Source organism: Lepidochelys kempii, chromosome 6 (genome assembly GCF_965140285.1).
Source record: "Lepidochelys kempii isolate rLepKem1 chromosome 6, rLepKem1.hap1, whole genome shotgun sequence".
Classification (NCBI taxonomy): Eukaryota; Metazoa; Chordata; order Testudines; family Cheloniidae; genus Lepidochelys; species Lepidochelys kempii.
The window spans coordinates 44754590-44772595 of NC_136385.1; the positions used below are offsets into that span (position 1 = coordinate 44754590).

General features: G+C 39.6%; 1 protein-coding gene across 4 annotated transcripts in view; it reads right to left on the bottom strand.

The window, feature by feature from the left end:
- Positions 1 to 10057: 10057 nt before the first annotated feature.
- Positions 10058 to 18006, bottom strand: part of METTL15 (methyltransferase 15, mitochondrial 12S rRNA N4-cytidine) — a 191178-nt gene continuing 183229 nt past the window's right edge. For all 4 annotated transcript variants that reach the window (XM_078853241.1, XM_078853240.1, XM_078853242.1 and 1 more), the window contains one exon: positions 10058 to 10693. In XM_078853241.1, the coding sequence (XP_078709367.1) occupies positions 10251 to 10693 (443 nt within the window). In that variant the 3' untranslated portion in view covers positions 10058 to 10250. The remainder of the gene's footprint in view (positions 10694 to 18006) is intronic.

Sequence of the window (18006 nt, forward strand, 5' to 3'; positions counted from 1 at the left end):
TCCCTAAAATGTTATTTTTAATTCTGCGGCATTGCCAACCCCACACATTCAAAAATCATGAGCTTCGACCCAATAATCATAAGGTTGGCTTAAAAATCATGAGGGTATTTTTAAGTTACACATTTAGGGTTCTTTTATTTCATTTGAGAGTATTTAGGATATACTTTGGGTCACATTTTCAAGATCTTTTCTGCAAGCGCAAGAACTAGAAACTTACTCTATTTTGCTACAAGCACATCTCTGTAAGGTATGATTTGCCCCAAATGTGTCTTTTTTTACATCAAATATCTGACCTGGGAGTACAGTGACACACAAGTCCCTGATCAGATATTTTGGCATTAAATGAGTGTTCTAAGATGTACCTCATCATGTGCCATTTATTTTCATTTCAAAATCAGTCATGTGCCCTAACATGCTGCTGTTTACATGGACTCTTCCAGCAACATAAAAATGCTTCTCTTGTAAATGCCAGTGGTCATTATAGAAAAAAAAAAAGACAAATTTTCCAATGTTACTTTAGTAACAGCGAATGTACTAAAATGTATAATCTATCTAGTTTTATTTTGGGACTTGTGATTATTATTGAGTACCTTAGTTTTGAGCCTTTTGAGTTAGATACCTTAACTGAAGGATTTTGGGGTGGCAAAGCAACTCTCATTTGTTGTGTGACCTTTGTCTTTTTCAATTCCGGATACAATAAGTTAAAAAAAAAAAAGTCCTGTATAGGAAGGCACCTACATGTGTTTATCTTGTTTTTTCTTGTGATAACAATCAGTAACTAATTGCCCACCTCTAAAAGTGAAAGAGTACTCATGATAATTTTCAGGTAAAGAACCAAAACCTACATATTCCCAAGGAACAGAGAGGGAGCTGTATCACCAGTTTTGCATTTTAAGGAGACATCTGTAAACAATTTATTGTCAAATTTATGAATTTTCAAAATAATATTATAAAAATAAAAAAATCCTCCAGTTGTGTTTGATTATATGTAATATAAACTATCAAAATAACTTTTAGAAGTCTCAAGTAAATTGTTTGCCTGAAGATCAGGATAGAATAAAATGAAAATTAAACTTTGTTTACATTTTTTGACGTGGCTAGACTGGTACAGTAATAAATGCCTAGGCAGTAAATTTTTTTTTACCCCAGACTTCTGTTGAGTAATAAATGCACTTTTTATGCTATTCTTCAATGATATAACAGCAGCATTAGGAATAGTAAGACATATGTTATAAACAGAATATTTTACATAAAGCAAAAATATTACCGTACATTCTCGTTCATTAGCCCGTTCATTTACAAGCTGACCCCCCAAGATGGATAGGTAAAAATAGTTAAAACTGTATGACACTTTCATAAGCCGACCCTATATTTCAGGGGTTGGCAAACTTTGGCTCCTGGAAATATACTGGAAGACACTCCAAGTAAACAAAACGTCCCAACCTGCTAGTGGCTTACCTGATGGCCCGGGAGCGAAAGTTTTCCAACCCCTGCTATATTTTAAAAGCTGGTGTCACAAGAAACACTCAAAAGTTTTGCTAGAATTATTTTAATGTAATCTAATGAAAAACCTGTTATAATAACTGAACAAATATGTATTCACTTTCAAAATTACAGTCAATATTTTAAATCAGTAAATGGATATTTAAAACAAGTAACTTAGAACAATATGAGACTTTAAAAAGTCTTAAAATCCTTCAAAGTCTGAATCAGTCTCTGATTCACCAAACAGTTTCAATCACAGCTGCACCTGCATTGTCATTGTAGATGTTGGCAGTGTCGTCTTCAGACTCCAATTCCTTCTCATCATCAGCCTCTGTTGTGTCATCATCAAATATGGCATCATCTTCTGACCTGTCGAGTGCATTGCTGATACAGCATTTCCTAAATGATTTTTCTATCATTTCTGACGGAATGGACACCCACGGGTCCTTGAGCCACTGGGCGACCAGACTGATTTCGGGCTTCATAAGATTCCCGCCTTTTGTCAACTTCGCCATGCCTGAGCACATCCATTCAGAAGACATTTTGCGTATCCTGTCTTTAAAGGGTTTGTTCAGGCAGACATCAAGCGGTTGTAGAACTGAAGTTAAGCCTCCAGGTATTACAGCCAAAGTAGTTTTCATATTTTTGGCCACATTTTTCACCTCATCCGTCTTGTGTGCCCTGAATATGTCTCAAACGAGCATAGCAGATTTCTTGAAAAGTGCTCCTGGTCTCTTATTCCACACTTTTTCCAGCCATTCAATAGTCCCACTTTCATCCATCCATCCCTTTTTTGTGTGCACATACGATGACACCAGCAGGAAATTGCATGTTTTTAGGCAAGGTTTTTCTTTTAAAAATAACAACAGGAGGGAGCTTTGATCCATTTGCCGAACACAATAAAACCATCCTAAAATGGATTTTTTCATGGCCAGTGGTTTTAATTAAAACTGTTTTTTCACCAATACCGGTTACTGTTCTGTTGCTCTGGAGATTGAATGTCATCAGTGTTTCATCCATATTTCCTATTTGTGACAGTTCAAATGCATATTCCTTTCGATATTTTATAATAAACCTTTGGAAAGGTTCGATTTTTTCTTGCAGATCTCTCAGCAGCTTTTGCACTATCTTTGTTCGCTGACAAAGACAGAGACTATTACGGTTCACAAAGCAAGTACACCAACCTGCTGATGCAACAAACATTGATGGCTTTACTGACTTGTATTTGTCATCTTTCGACATTTGCAGAACATGCAGATGAATTCCAGTTCTAGTGACAATGTACCCATTTTGTCGACATTCAACAACCCAATTATTGAGATCTTTCTCCAGCTCAGGAAATGAAGCGCATTATAATAGATTATTATTATTATTGTAGTTATAGATTTTGTAGGACTTTATTTCGAAATGTCACCTGCTTTATCACTGTCAAATTATTATTGTTTTTTGTTTATTTCAAAACAGCCCTATAGATTGGTATGTCTGAGTGGATAACAGGCTATTTCAATTTTATTAGAGATTCCATCGATTCTACATGTTATATTTTCATATTGGCTCGAGACTTATGAGGTCCATTGGTAGAAATGCATGAAGAAATCAAATTACACAGTAGCAGACTGACACCAGTGCTATACTACTATAGTTCATTGTACTTTTCTGATTGGCTTGTAAGGCATAGCATTTTGTGGGTCAAATGTCATGCAGATCTGCAGCACTGCTCTTTTAGTATTCCTTTCAAGCCAATCTAGTCCACTAAACAAAGCCTTTGCAACTTTAAAAGGCTGCTGTATTGACATCAATAAATGGGTCGGCAAACTTTGGCTCCCTGCCTGTCAGGGTAAGCTGCTGGCGGGTCAGGACATTTTGTTTACCTGGAGCATCTGAAGGCATGGAGCCCCTCAACTCCCTGTGGTCACGGTTCGCCATTCCCAGCCAACAGGGAATGGTGAACCGTGGCCACAGGGAACGGAGGGGCTCCATGCCTGCAAATGCTTCAGGTAAACAAAACGACAATGTATTAGATATTCAATTCAATGATTTCATAGAGTTTTAAATCATCTAATTTTGTCGTAGACCCGTTTATAAGCCAACCCCCGCTCTTTGATGTGTCACTTTTTTACCAAAAATATTTAGCTTATGAATGAGTATATACGGTAAATAGCATGCTGATTAACAACTGGCAGATAATTTATTATTATAGCTCTCTGAGGAAGAAAAGATTCTGCTTTCTTCATTTAGCCTGTGATCATCTTACACAAACTGAAATGTAAAAAAAATTTGAAATACTATAACATTTCTAAATGTATAGAGGCAGGGAAAAGTAAACATGGATCTGGATTTAAAGATCCAGATTTATTTCCACATTTGCCTTAAATTATGCATTGTGACAGGGTTGGGCCAAAGGGCTACAGGAGAGTGATAGAAGGCAGATATATTAGCCCCAGGTTAAGCAGGTCCCTTTTTCCTGGGTAAGTTAACAGGGGCAGTTCCAGAGCAATCAGGAACTTTCTGGAACCAATTAAGGCAGACAGACTAATTAGGACACCTGGAGCCAATTAAGAAGCTGCTAGAATCAATTAAGGAGACTAATCAGGGTACCTGGTTTAAAAAGGACCTCACTTCAGTCAGCTGAGAGTGAGAGGGCATGCTGTTGGAGGACTGAGGAGTACAAATGCTATCTGGCATCAGGAGGAAGGTCCTGTGGTGAGGATACAGAAGGTGTTGGGAGGAGGCCATGGGGAAGTAGCCCAGGGAGTTGTATCTGTCACACAGGTGTTACATGAAACACTGTAGACAGCTGTGATCCACAGAGCCCTGGGCTGGAACCCAGAGTACAGGGTGGGCCCGGGTTCCCCCTACCCGCCCAACTCCCTATTGGATACAGGAGGAGCTGACCTGGACTGTGGGTCCCACCAGAGGAGAAGGTCCCTGGCCTGTCCCCTGACCCACTAGGTGGACCAGCAGAGACTCTGGGGATTGTTCTCCTTCCTTTTCCCCATGCTGGCCAGTGATGAGGTTAGCTGAGTGAACGGCAGGTTTGAGCCACTAGCAAAAGTGGTCAAACTGAGGACTGCCGTGAATCTCTGAGGCAAGCAAATCCGCCAATAAGCACAGGACCCACCAAGGCAGAGGAGGAACTTTGTCACAGCGTATAAAACCACGTGCCTCACTCATGTGCACTGGCTAGTATATCGTTCTATTGTTTCTTCTAGCACAGTAGCTCTCAACCAGGGGTACACATATCGGTGGGGATATGCAGGGGTCTTCCAAGGGGTACATCAGCTTATTTAGATATTTGCCTAGTTTTACAACAGGCTACATAAAAAGCACTAGCAAAGTCAGTACAAACTAAAATTTCATACAATGACTTGTTTTTACTGTTCTGTATACTATACCCTGAAATGTAACTACAATTTTTATATTCCATTTGATTTATTTTATAATTATATGGTAAAAATAAGAAAGTAAGCAATTTTTCAGTACTAGCGTGCTGTGACACTTGTGTTTTCATGTCTGAGTTTGTAAGCAAGTAGTTTTTAAGTGAGGTGAAACTTGGAGGTACTCAAGACAAATCAGACTCCTGCAAGGGGTACAGTAGGCTGGAAAGGCTGAGAGCCACTTTTCTAGCACATCAAGAAAGACAGTGAACAAAAGAGGAAATAGAACAAAGTAGTAATATAAGTGTTTTTGATCAAATGGATTTTTATCAAAGTTACCCTCACCATAAACTGATTTACTTTGAGTTAATGCTCGGTTTTATTGTGTTTTATTTATATTTTTAATGAAACAAATTATTTCCTCTGGCTCTGTTTATCTCCCATCCAGGTAAAAAGAACATTCTTCTAAAGTCACTTAAATGATTTTTAAGATATTAACTATGTCACTGTGGTCTGAATTAGTCTATGAGATATACTTTAATTTCAGTGTGCAGTACACAAAGATCTGTGCACTGAGAACTGACTATCCTCCTGACATAATTATATGCATAACAGTGTACGTAAGTTACATGTAAAAACGCCCACACACCTCGATCAAAGGATAGTCTCTCATGGTCTCCCAATGTACATATGTAATTGAATGTGAAGCAGATCCTCAGCTGGTATAAATTGTCAAAGTTCCATTGAAGGCCCTGCCCTGGGAGGTTTGGGACCTCAAGAAATGCAAGAATGAACCCTTTACTACCACCCCCCAGAACTAAGGATAGAGTGGAATAATGGCAACCAATTGTTGTGTAAAGTTATTACTCTCTCCTCATTCAGGGTCCCCTCCCGCACATGACATACTTCTACTTAACACCTACAATAAATGAGTCAACATTAACATTTAACTATTTCTTTACTTTAGATTATTATAATAATAATAATAATAATAATAAAGTCAACAACAACATGGATATAACAAGACATGCCAATGCCCATCATGTTTATATGCTGTAACCCTTTCCAAATTTTTTTTCTTTCTTTTGTTTTCCCTCCTTAGAGCATAAGCCATTTAAGTAGGCCCAGGTGTCTTTCAATATGTCTGTACAGGAATATTTTGGGTGCCATTGTAATATAAATTATTTATAATAAATAAAACCAGCACTATTCTAGGAATAATGGACCATAGAAAGCCTTGTTCTGTAGTTGCTAATAAAAGGTAGGAATTTACAAATAGTTTCTGAAATAGCATGGTTTCCTCTTTTTGTCTCTATGATTAGGGAAACTAAAGTATTTCAGATACCACAGTCCTATTACTATGGGTAAATATTGACTTTTTAGGTTATAATTTCCCCAAACTATTAGCAACCTCTGTAAATAGGCTTGCAAATGACTGCCAGTAATTTATCCAAAGTAATGGACAATAAACACAAAAATGGATAACACATTGTCAAGGTTCCTCCCCCACTCTGAACTCTAGGGTACAGATGTGGGGACCTGCATGAAAAACCTCCTAAGCTTATCTTTACCAGCTTAGGTCAAAACTTCCCCAAGGTACAAAATATTACACCCGTTATCCTTGGACTGGCCGCTACCACCACCAAACTAATACTGGTTACTGGGGAAGAGCTGTTTGGACGCGTCCTTCCCCCCAAAATACTTCCCAAAACCTTGCACCCCACTTCCTGGACAAGGTTTGGTAAAAAGCCTCACCAATTTGCATAGGTGACCACAGACCCAAACCCTTGGATCTGAGAACAATGAAAAAGCATTCAGTTTTTTACAAGAAGACTTTTAATAAAAAATAGAAGTAAATAGAAATAAAGAAATCCCCCCTGTAAAATCAGGATGGTAGATATCTTACAGGGTAATTAGATTCAAAAACATAGAGAACTCCTCTAGGCAAAACCTTAAGTTACAAAAAAGATACACAGACAGAAATAGTTATTCTATTCAGCACAATTCTTTTCTCAGCCATTTAAAGAAATCATAATCTAACACATACCTAGCTAGATTACTTACTAAAAGTTCTAAGACTCCATTCCTGGTCTATCCCCGGCCAAGACGACTACAGACAGACACAGACCCTTTGTTTCTCTCCCTCCTCCCAGCTTTTGAAAGTATCTTGTCTCCTCATTGGTCATTTTGGTCAGGTGCCAGCGAGGTTACCTTTAGCTTCTTAACCCTTTACAGGTGAGAGGAGCTTTCCCCTGGCCAGGAGGGATTTCAAAGGGGTTTACCCTTCCCTTTATATTTATGACACACATGCAGTCCTTTCTTTGCTTGAATATGGACTGCAGGATCAAGCCTTTAATTTTTTAATCAGTAAAACTGATTATGTGACTTAGTGAACACGTGTACTGCAGCAACATTGATTAATATCATATTTTTCTAGCAAACCACAATATCTTGAAGTTAGGAAGTTCAGGTGATTTTAATCTTTATGTTAATTAAAAATGCTTTCAGTTACAAAACTGAAAGGGCGAAATCCTGATCCCATTCAAGTCAATGGTAAAACCCCCAGTGACTTCAATGAGACCAGGATTTTACCATTCAAGTCAATAAAACCATAATTTACTTCAACTGGCCCAGGATTTCTCCCAAAAGGTTTGAATAAAATCTATTCAATAAAAATAAAATAGGATATGTTCTCATCAGGCTGTCATAGATTCATAGATTTTTAAGGACGGAGAGGGACCATTATGATCATCTAAATCTGATCCTCCTTCAACAAAGACGTAAAGAACCTTACCCAATAAACTCTGCATCAAACCTATATTTTCTGTTTGAACTACAGCATATCTTTTAGCAAGATATTCTGTCTTGATTTAAAGACTTCAAGTGATGGAGAATTTACCACATCCCCAGGTATATTCTTACAGTGGTTAAATACTATCACAGTTTAAAATGTGCACCTTTGGCTAAGTTCAGCTAGCTATGCCTTTTTCTGTTAGATTGAAGAGCTGTCTCTTCTCCATGTAGGTATTTGCAGACTTTGATCAAGTGACCTCTTACCCTTCTTTTAGATGAACAAAATAGATTGAACTTTCTAAGCGTCTATACAGCATGTTTTTCTGATTTCAAATAATTCTTGTAGCTGTTTTCTTAATGCTTTCCAATATTTCAACATCCCTTTTCATGTGTGGACACCAGAAAGAGACAGTACTTTAGTACATGGATAATACCATCTCTCTACTCCTACTTGTTATTGTCTTGCTTATACATACGAGGATCCTGTTGGCCCTTTATACCATTATATTAGGAGCTCATGATCAAGTGGATATCTATTATGTCCCCCAAGACCTTCTTAGTATTTCTGCATTCCTTGTAAGTGTGGCCTATGTTCTTTGTTCCTAGATGTATCACCTTGCATTTGGTTGTGTTGAAATGCATGTTGTTCAGGTTGGAAGTAAAAATTCCAGAAAAGACATATATGAATTTTCATCCTCTGAGAAGTCTAGTTTGATTTTCAATGAGGTGGTATTTTCAACAAGTGAAATACATTTAGTCCTACTAATGCATCACACCACTGTAAAGGAATTAAAATATACTACTGCCTCTCTGTGTACTGGACAGAGCTTAATCTGAGAGAGAATATTAGGCCTCACTATCCCCAGAAATACTGCTGACTCTTCCATGAGACTTCAAGGTTGTTACTGAATAAGCATTTAACTCTGTTGGAATCCCACATACTTCTCTGTGCTCTGAGCCTCTACTTGCACCATTATACAACAAGGTGTTCAAAGTGGTATCCAAACGTATGCCACTCTATCTACTGAGTGAAACTGGAACAGCTCAAGATACACAAGCATGCTTCAACTAACCCTACCCAGAGATTTTTATGGGGGTTGGCAAACTCCAGGCGAGTACAAAATAAGCCAGATTGAAAGAATATTTGCAGTGGGAAATATGTTCTCCCTATGTTGATGATATATTGACCCAGCTGGTATGAGCAACCATACTTATGGAAATGGGAAGGCTGGGTTTTTGGAGATAACCCTATGAAATTAGTCAGAAGCAGCACTGATTCTTCCTTATCTTTTTTGATATTATTAATACAGCACTTACCTTTGTTGCAATCGCATGTCTCTACCTGCACCAAAACACAGTACCACATTGTTCTGAGCCTGAATATTTCAGCCATAAAAATCTTTTAAAAACTTCAAATGGGGATGCAGTTCAAGGTAGGACCTTAACCAAAAATAACTTAAGCTATTCATATATAATGTTTGGAGGGGAAAATATCTATTTAAATACAGTCTGTTGTTTCTATCAGATGTCAACATTTAGTATTACTATTTGAAGTGGAATGTTTGTATTTAATATTTAATACTATGTATAATGAAAACTGGGAAAAACAGTACACTTTCAGAAAAGTATAAAGTGCCCATTATTATTCATCTCTGACTTCATATCAGTGATTTGCATATTCAATGTCATATCTCCAGGTATTTATGAGAAATTTGCCAATATCAGTGTAATGTTACCAAAGGAATTTTGCTCAGCTCTGAATCAGGAATAAGTCTGCTGATGTCACTGGGCTTACACTAGTATAAAATTGGTGAGATCAGAATTAGGTCTGAAGTTTTAAAATCAGTTTTCTTTTACAAGCTAGTGTAATAACCATTCAAATTCAGAGACAGAAATCATGTTTCCTCCTCTAGTCAGACAAGTTACTGATTCATCAGAAGTGAAATTCTGCCACACATTTTGATTGTCCAAATCAGAGAACACTTCTTTTTCTTTTTTCTTTTGTAAAGGGAGGGAGAAGTTAAAGCAGATGAAACCTAAGCTACTTTTTATATCAATTTTTAAAAAATAAATTGTTTAACAGATGTAAAAGGAGCCAATATTAATTTTCAATCTATGATGTTTCTCATACAAGAAGTTTTAAATAGACTTCAAATTTTAGCTGTTTTAAAGAATGTATATGTTAAAACAATAAGGCACAACATGATCAATTGTGGGACTGAAGTTGGAATAGTTCAATGGGAGTTTATGCTGTGGATAAATAGGTGCATAAAGCCCTATATGTTTAAGTTGTACATACAAGGGTTGCTATTATAGACATCTGAGCCTTGTGTTTCAAGAACTGTTTTTCTAAAGAAATTAATATTAGTTATGCCCATTGGTTTAGACTTGCTTTACCATGTGATGCTCCATGTTTCAATTCCACAGCTTAATTAAAATTGAAGACTGAAGACAGAAGTCAAGACTCTTTCCTAAGATATCAATTTTTTTCTTTCCTTTTATTTTTCAATTTGACCACCTCTGTACAGTTTGAAAGATGAAAATTTACAAAAGTATATTTAATATAAAGAGAAAATCAGACTATTTTACTTTATTTCACAGTTTGATAGCAGCTCTTAGTTTGGCAGACCTTCCTCTTGGGTTCTCTTGAACATCTGCAGCGTGGGGAGTAAGCACTTTTTTCTGTATAGATGTCCACCTTGAGTTGGATTTTTCACTAGAGAATTCTTCCACATCTTGTTCTGAGTAATATTTTTGTCCTTGTCTTATCTTCTGTCTTATGTTAAGGTTGGACTTTTCTGAAACATCTATTCCTTGAAGGAATCGTTTGATGATACGATCCTCTAGCGAATGAAAAGAAAGGGCTACAAGTCGACCTCCAGGTTTCAGAAACTTCTCAGCTATCTTCAACCCTACATAGAGTTCGCGGAGCTCATCATTCACAAATATACGTAAGGCTTGGAAAGTTTTGGTGGCAACATGTGTAGGTCTCTGAAGTAAGTCTTTTCGGGCATACAAAGCTCTTGCTGGAAAAGCACCTGTTGTGGATTAAAGAAAGAGAGAAAGGAGATTAAAGTTTTGTCATCAAGTACATTTATACTGCTTTCCTGTACTGAAACCTGTTATCTTTTAGAAAAAAATCTGGTAATTCCATAAACTTTTTGTACCTGCCATTATCTACTTTTGACATTAATCCAGTGATGTGTACTGACTTTAAAGTAAAGGATACTACGAACAATGAGTAGTGAGCTCCTCCCTTTATAATACATCTTTAAGACCTGCCCTTGAAACCCTTAGTTACACGAGTAAGCCCTGTTCAACTGAGCAGTCCTATTGTGGAATCAGGCCCTTTTTCTACAGAATCATTCACACAAACTGCACCCTCAACTCCTTCACAGAATTGAAAAATAAAGTTGCACGTGAGATACAAAGCAACAGCCATGAAACTGCGATACATTAAAAATTACAGAGAGGGTAGACAGATAAAATGCCCTAAAACTCTGAAGTGAAAATTAGTTTTCTATATCTTCATTAGAAATAGTACTCACTACATTCATATATAGATGTAGATAGACAGGCATGCTTGGTTGCTTGTCTGAGATTCTTAAAACAGGTAACATATATAATTTATGCAGAAGCAGAAGCAAATAGTAAGTGTCATTTTCTAGATTAAAGTGCAGTAATTCACAGAGTCTGGATTTAAATAATTATCCTATTTTAATTAAATGCAATTAAATACTTTTTCTAGTTTAAAGAAATAAGACTATTACTTGTTAAACTTTAATGGTAGGGGAAAAAATGAGCAAGCCATATTTGGTATTAAAAGCGTAGTGAATCTAATTGTGATACTACAACACTTGTGATACTATTTGTGATACCACAAAGCTGCTTTATCCGCTCAGTAAAACACTAAAAGGAAATATTATTTTCTAGTAGTGTATGCACTTCATTTAAGTATTTATATAATTACATTTCAATAAGATGACACTGAATAGAGCTGGATCTCTAGCTTTCATAAATCCTACTTTAGATACTTCACAGATTGATAATGTCTTATATATGAATTTGGATATAGTTGTCTGTAGCTATTGCAGAAACTATAATTCATCCATCAGTATAGTACAGTGGTCTCTAACCTTTTTATGCCCAAGATCACTTTTTGAATCTAAGGGCAACCCAAGATCTTTCTGACCCCTTCCCTGAGGCCCCGCCCCTTCCCCGAGGCCCCGCCTCACTCACTCTATCCCTCTCCCCCCCAGTCGCTCGCCCTCCCCGCCTTCACTCACTTTCACTGGGCTGGGGTAGGGGGTTGAGGCTCAGGAGGGGGTGTGGACTCTGGGCTGGGGCTGAGGGGTTTGCAGTGTGGGAGGGGCTCTGGGCTGAGCCTGGGGTAGGGGGTTGGGGTGCTGGAGGGGGTACAGGGTGCTCACTCTGGGAGGGGGCTCAGGGCTGGGGTGCAGGAGGGGGTTTGGGGTGCTGGCTCTGGGAGGCAGTGGGGCTTGGGGTGCAGGAGGTGGTTTGGGGTGCAGGAGGGGGCTCAGGACTGGGGTGCAGCCTGCTGCCGGGCAACACGTATCTCCGGCGGCTTCCGGTTGGCGCAGCGAGGCTGAGTGTGGCTGCTGCTAAGGCAGACTCCCAGCATATCCTGGCCCCACACCACTCCCGGAAGGGGCCAACAAGCCCCTGCAGCCCCTGGGGAGGGGCGTGGGGCACGTGGCTCCACGCACTGCCCCTCTCTGCAAGCACTGCCCCTGCAGCTTTCCCTGCCTACCCCAAGTCCCTCCTGGCTGCGGGGCTGCACTGGCCACTTCCAAGAGTGGCGTGGCCCGGGGTAGGCAGGGAGTCTGCCTTAGTGGCAGCCACACTACACCTCCAGAGATCGCGATCAACTGGGAGATCCTCTAGGTTCGACCAGTCGATCGTGATCGGCTGGTTGGTGACCACTGGTATAGTACAACCAGTACAAAATGACTGTGTCACATATTACCACACTTACATTATTTCCTGTTTGTATCAATATTACATATTCCTCATGGAAATCCTTTATATAAAGATAATCATATGCTAATTAGCATTGTTTATGCCTAAATTGGCACCTAACAAAGAATCAAGAATACAGATTTATTACACGTTACTAAGATCTTACCTTTGTCTTCTTGTAATGTATTTAAAATGTATAAATAAAGAGAAAAATGCAGGTTTACATTATTTAAAGTTCATATTTTTCTCCTCATACCACATAGTAACTTCCATACAAGATGATGAATTTTAGATAGAAAAGAAATGATAAGAAAGGCAGGTTTCGTACTATGGTTAGCCTAAATTTTCCATGGTCTCACTGTTCATACTTTGGTATTAGTGACAGTCTGCTTGAACTGGGACAAACGGTATTTGAAGGAAAGCAAGCTTAAGATATAATGTTGAGTTGTCAGCATGTGAGAGAGTACTGAGGTTTAAAGGGTGTTGTTTATAGGGCTTCTGTTCTTCCTAGATTATATTCTATGGATAAGAAGTCTGGAAAGAGGGTCTATGTGAAGTAGCCATGCCAACTAAACAAAAAGGCATCCACTGGGAACATGTCCCAATCAGATTTTTTGGAGGTTACCTAGTCTGCAGATTTTGAGCTGAATTAAATAGGTTGAAACTATGGAAACCCCAGTGCATAGTATTTGATTACACTGTATTGGGTGAGACCATTGCTCTGTTTCAGATTACTTGTTTGACAGATAAGGCAAGTGACTGACTAACCTTGTATTAATTGCCTGAGGTTTACAAGAGACATCCTGACTGCATTCATGCTATGCATCTGCTGCTAAATTTCCAATTTTATTTTTTTATTATTTTTTTATTTTCTAAGATAGAGGGGTTAAGAGGGAACAGTTGATATTGTTCCCACCTCAAGTAGTTAGATTGTTTCTGGTTAATGTGACAGTGTTACTTGTGTGAATTTGTTGGACAAATAGCTCTAAATACTTGTGGCACCTTAAGAGACTAACCAATTTATTTGAGCATAAGCTTTCGTGAGCTACAGCAATGAAGTGAGCTACACCAATGAAGTGAGCTGTAGCTCACGAAAGCTTATGCTCAAATAAATTGGTTAGTCTCTAAGGTGCCACAAATATTCCTTTTCTTTTTGCGAATACAGACTAACACGGCTGCTACTCTGAAACAGCTCTAAATACTGCCAACTAATCTATATTGTCCACTGACTCCTTGAGGAATTGCACCATTCTCTTTACTATTCAGAAGAGAAAGATGACCAAGGTGATATTTTCTGGACTTCTTTGTGTCATTATTCACCTTACAAAATTTAGCTTTATATCATCATTGCCTGTGCCAGGTTAAAAAAGGCTGACGAAGCCTGGGCTAAAGAAAAAAGCATATTAAGGTGCAGAAGAGTCTTAAAAGAGATGTGAATTTGAACCCAATTTACAAACCACTGTGCCAGGTGAATGCAGAAGCCTGATTCAGGGAAGTGAAAGCAATAATGTTATTTGGTAAAGGGATAGAACTGTTCCTTGCAACTGGAATCCAAACTCCACATCCAGATTTCCCACTTCTTCTGAGTTTTAGGTTAGGAATCCCTAAATTAATGGCAGGAACTGAAAAGCATTTGGGGCAGCTCCCCCTTTGATACCATTGGGGATGGGCAGCCCAAGACAGACACTGCACCCCAGAAGATACTGGAACCCATGTCTCAAGGACCTTGATTCCACATGTGAGAATATGCAGAGGCCATTCAAAGAAGAACTAAGGGGTTGAACGTATCCCTTAATCAAACTCAACATCAGCTATAAAAGGGGGGAAAGGATTTTCTGCTTTGTATTATATGAAAAAAACCAGCACTAGTTTGGATGATACTTGAAGCGCTGGCTCTCGCACAAAGGCATTCCCTACTGAAAACTTTCTTTAAGAATGCCAAACTCATGCGGGTCGGTGGGGGGGCCCTTTCCATCATCTCAGGATACTGCATGAGGCACTCTATTCTTGATCTGGAAGAGAGGATATTAACTGGGGATAAGAAACAGGCCACTTGACTTTGGGACAGGCCACTTTTGGATAGCATCCACTTTGGCCTGTTTTCCCATCTTCTCTTTTTTCCTGCACAAGTAGCCAACCTGAAGCTGTGAAGCATGTTGAAAACTGTGTATTTGCAAATGTGTGGGTGGAAATGAAGAACAGAGACAAAGGTTCTCAGGAAACAGCTGCATGCCATCCAAACCTGCAATAATTTGCAGACTAAAATGTCTGAATATGTAAACACTAGATTGCACTACCTTTACAGTTGGGGCGGCTGTGTGGTTGCAAGTGATGTCAGAGACACCTTGCAAAGCTTGTTTCAGCAGCTGCTCCAGTCTGGAATAATTTCCAAGATAGTATGACATATTTCTACACTACTGGCTCTGCTGTACATTCCTCTGGTAAGATTTGAAGGTAAAAAACAGAAATTCTGCTGAGCTGTATAAATGATTGCCTGAGACAAAGTGAGGAGTTCTATAGAGTGAGGTGGGTCCAGAAATGTGGTCACTGGCAACTGATGTAATGTGCAGCATCCTGTTTAATATACATATTAGAGAAAGCAGCATTTTACCCACCCCCAAACACTTAGCAGCAACACTGTGATCTCATCGTTCTTTCCTGGCATGAACCAAATCATCTGATCTCTGCCTCTAGTCATGGAAAATTTCAGCCATGCTCATTCTGTGCCATGAAGAAATGTAACACAATGGCAAGAAAACATAAAACGTATGTCTGAAAAGAGTAAAGCGATAGCAAGAATGAGTATCAGGAAAGACAAATGAATTGCATCTACAACTATTTGACCTGCTGTCATAGGGTGTGTCAAGGTTCCTTCCCCACTCTGAACTCTAGGGTACTGATGTGGGGACCTGCATGAAAGACCCCCTAAGCTTATTCTTACCAGCTTAGGTTAAAAACTTCCCCAAGGCACAATCTTTGCCTTGTCCTTGAACAGTATGCTGTCACCACCAAGCGTTTTAAACAAAGAACAGGGAAAGAGACCACTTGGAGACGTCTTCCCCCAAAATATCCTCCCCAAGCCCTACACCCCCTTTCCAGGGGAAGGCTTGATAATAAGCCTCATCAATTGGTACAGGTGAACACAGACCCAAACCCTTAGATCTTAAGAACAATGAAAAATCAATCAGGTTCTTAAAAGAAGAATTTTATTTAAAGAAAAGGTAAAAGAATCACCTCTGTAAAATCAGGATGGTAAATACTTTACAGGGTAATCAGATTCAAAACATAGAGAATCCCTCTAGGCAAAACCTTAAGACACAAAACCAGGAATTTACATTCCCTCCAGCATAGTTTATTTTACAAGCCATTAAACAAAAGAAAATCTAACACATTTTCTAGGTAGATTACTTACTAACTTTACAGGAGTTGTAAGGCTTACATGCCTGATCTGTTCCCGGCAAAAGCATCACACAGACAGACCAAACCCTTTGTCCCTCCATCCAGATTTGAAAGAATCTTGTCCCCTCATTGGCCATTTTGGGTCAGGTGCCAGAGGGGTTACCTTAGCTTCTTAACCCTTTACAGGTGAAAGGATTTTGCCTCTGGCCAGGAGGGATTTTATAGCACTGTACGCAGAAAGGTGGTTACCCTTCCCTTTATATTTATGACATGCCCCCCAAATCACAAATAGGGTGAAATACTGGCTGTGATTTCTTCCTGGAGCTCTAGGAGAAAAGAGAGTTAATAAGACACATACATCTCTAAATATACTACTAACTGTATAAAGACTAACAATATTTTCCACATCTTAAGGACTATTTGATTCTGGGAAACTTTCCCAGGAAAGTGCATCAGCCACTTTGTTAGAAGCTCCTGAAATGTGTTGTATGTCGAAATCAAAATCTTGGAGAGTTAAACTCCATCAAATAAGTTTTTTGTTATTTCCCTTGGCAGTATGAAGCCACTGTAGCGCAGCACGGTCGGTTTGCAGGTGGAAACACCATCCCCAAATGTATGGGTGTAGCTTTTTCAGAGTGTAGACAATGGCGTAACATTTCTTTTCACTGATTGACCAGTGGCTTTCCCTCTCAGACAGCTTCTTTCTGAGAAACACGACAGGATGGTGGTGGAATCTCCTTCCTTAGAAGTTTTTAAGGTCAGGCTTGACAAAGCCCTGGCTGGGATGATTTAATTGGGGATGGGTCCTGCTTTTGAGCAGGGGGTTGGACTAGATGACCTCCTGAGGTCCCTTCCAACCCTGATATTCTATGATTCTATGATACTATGAACTCTTGAGTCGATCCTTCCTGCATTAAGAGTGCTCCCACACCACGCTCAGACACATCTGTGGTTACTAGGAATGGTTTGTCAAAGTCTGGGGCCCTTAGCACAGGGTCAGACATGAGTGTTGCTTTAAGCTGGTTAAAGGCCTTCTGACACTCTTCAGTCCACTGAACTGCATTTGGCTGTTTCTTTTTGGTTAGGTCTGTCAGTGGGGCGGCGATTTGGCTGTATTGTGGTACAAATCGCCTGTAATATCCCGCCAAGCCTAAGAAGGATTGGACCTGTTTCTTTGACTTTGGGACAGGCCACTTTTGGATAGCATCCACTTTGGCCTGTAGGAGGTTGATAGTTTCTTGACCCACCTGGTGTCCCAGGTAAGTCACTCTGTTGAGGCCTATTTGACACTTCTTAGCCTTAGCAGTTAGTCCTGCCTCGCTTATGCACTCGAAGACTTTTTGTAGATGTCCAGGTGTTCTGCCCAGGAATCCGAAAATATGGCCACATTATCATGGTAGGCGACTGCATATTCTCCCAATCCTGCTAGGAGACCAGCTACAAGTTTTTGGAAGGTGGCGGGTGCATTCTGCAGCCCGAAAGAGAGCACATTAAATTCATACCCCCATCTGTAGCATATCCTGGATCTCCTGTTCTATAGCAGTTTTAGCGTGAGGAGACACCTGGTAAGGTTGGGTGAGCTCTAATTGGGTGAGCATTACCTGTGTCAATGGAGTGGTATGCCCGTTCAGCCAGTCCTGGGGTGGCTGAGAACGTTGGCGCGTAGCTAGTGCACAGATCCTTGATCCGCTGTCACTACATACACCCAAGGGTCATGGAGAGTTTCACCTCTTCCACACCACCATCACTTTTCCCTTCATAGTAGACACCTTCAGGCCACTCAGCGTCATCTCCTCCCTGGGCTGTAAACTGACAAACCTTTAATTATCTGGAATAAAAGGGCTTTAGAGTATGGTACACCTTAGGCTTTTGGTTGGAGGTGGGAAATGCCATGAGATAATTAACAGCTCCCAGGCTCTCTTGGACAGTGAATGGCCCTTCCCACGACGTTTCCATTTTATGGGCCTGGAGC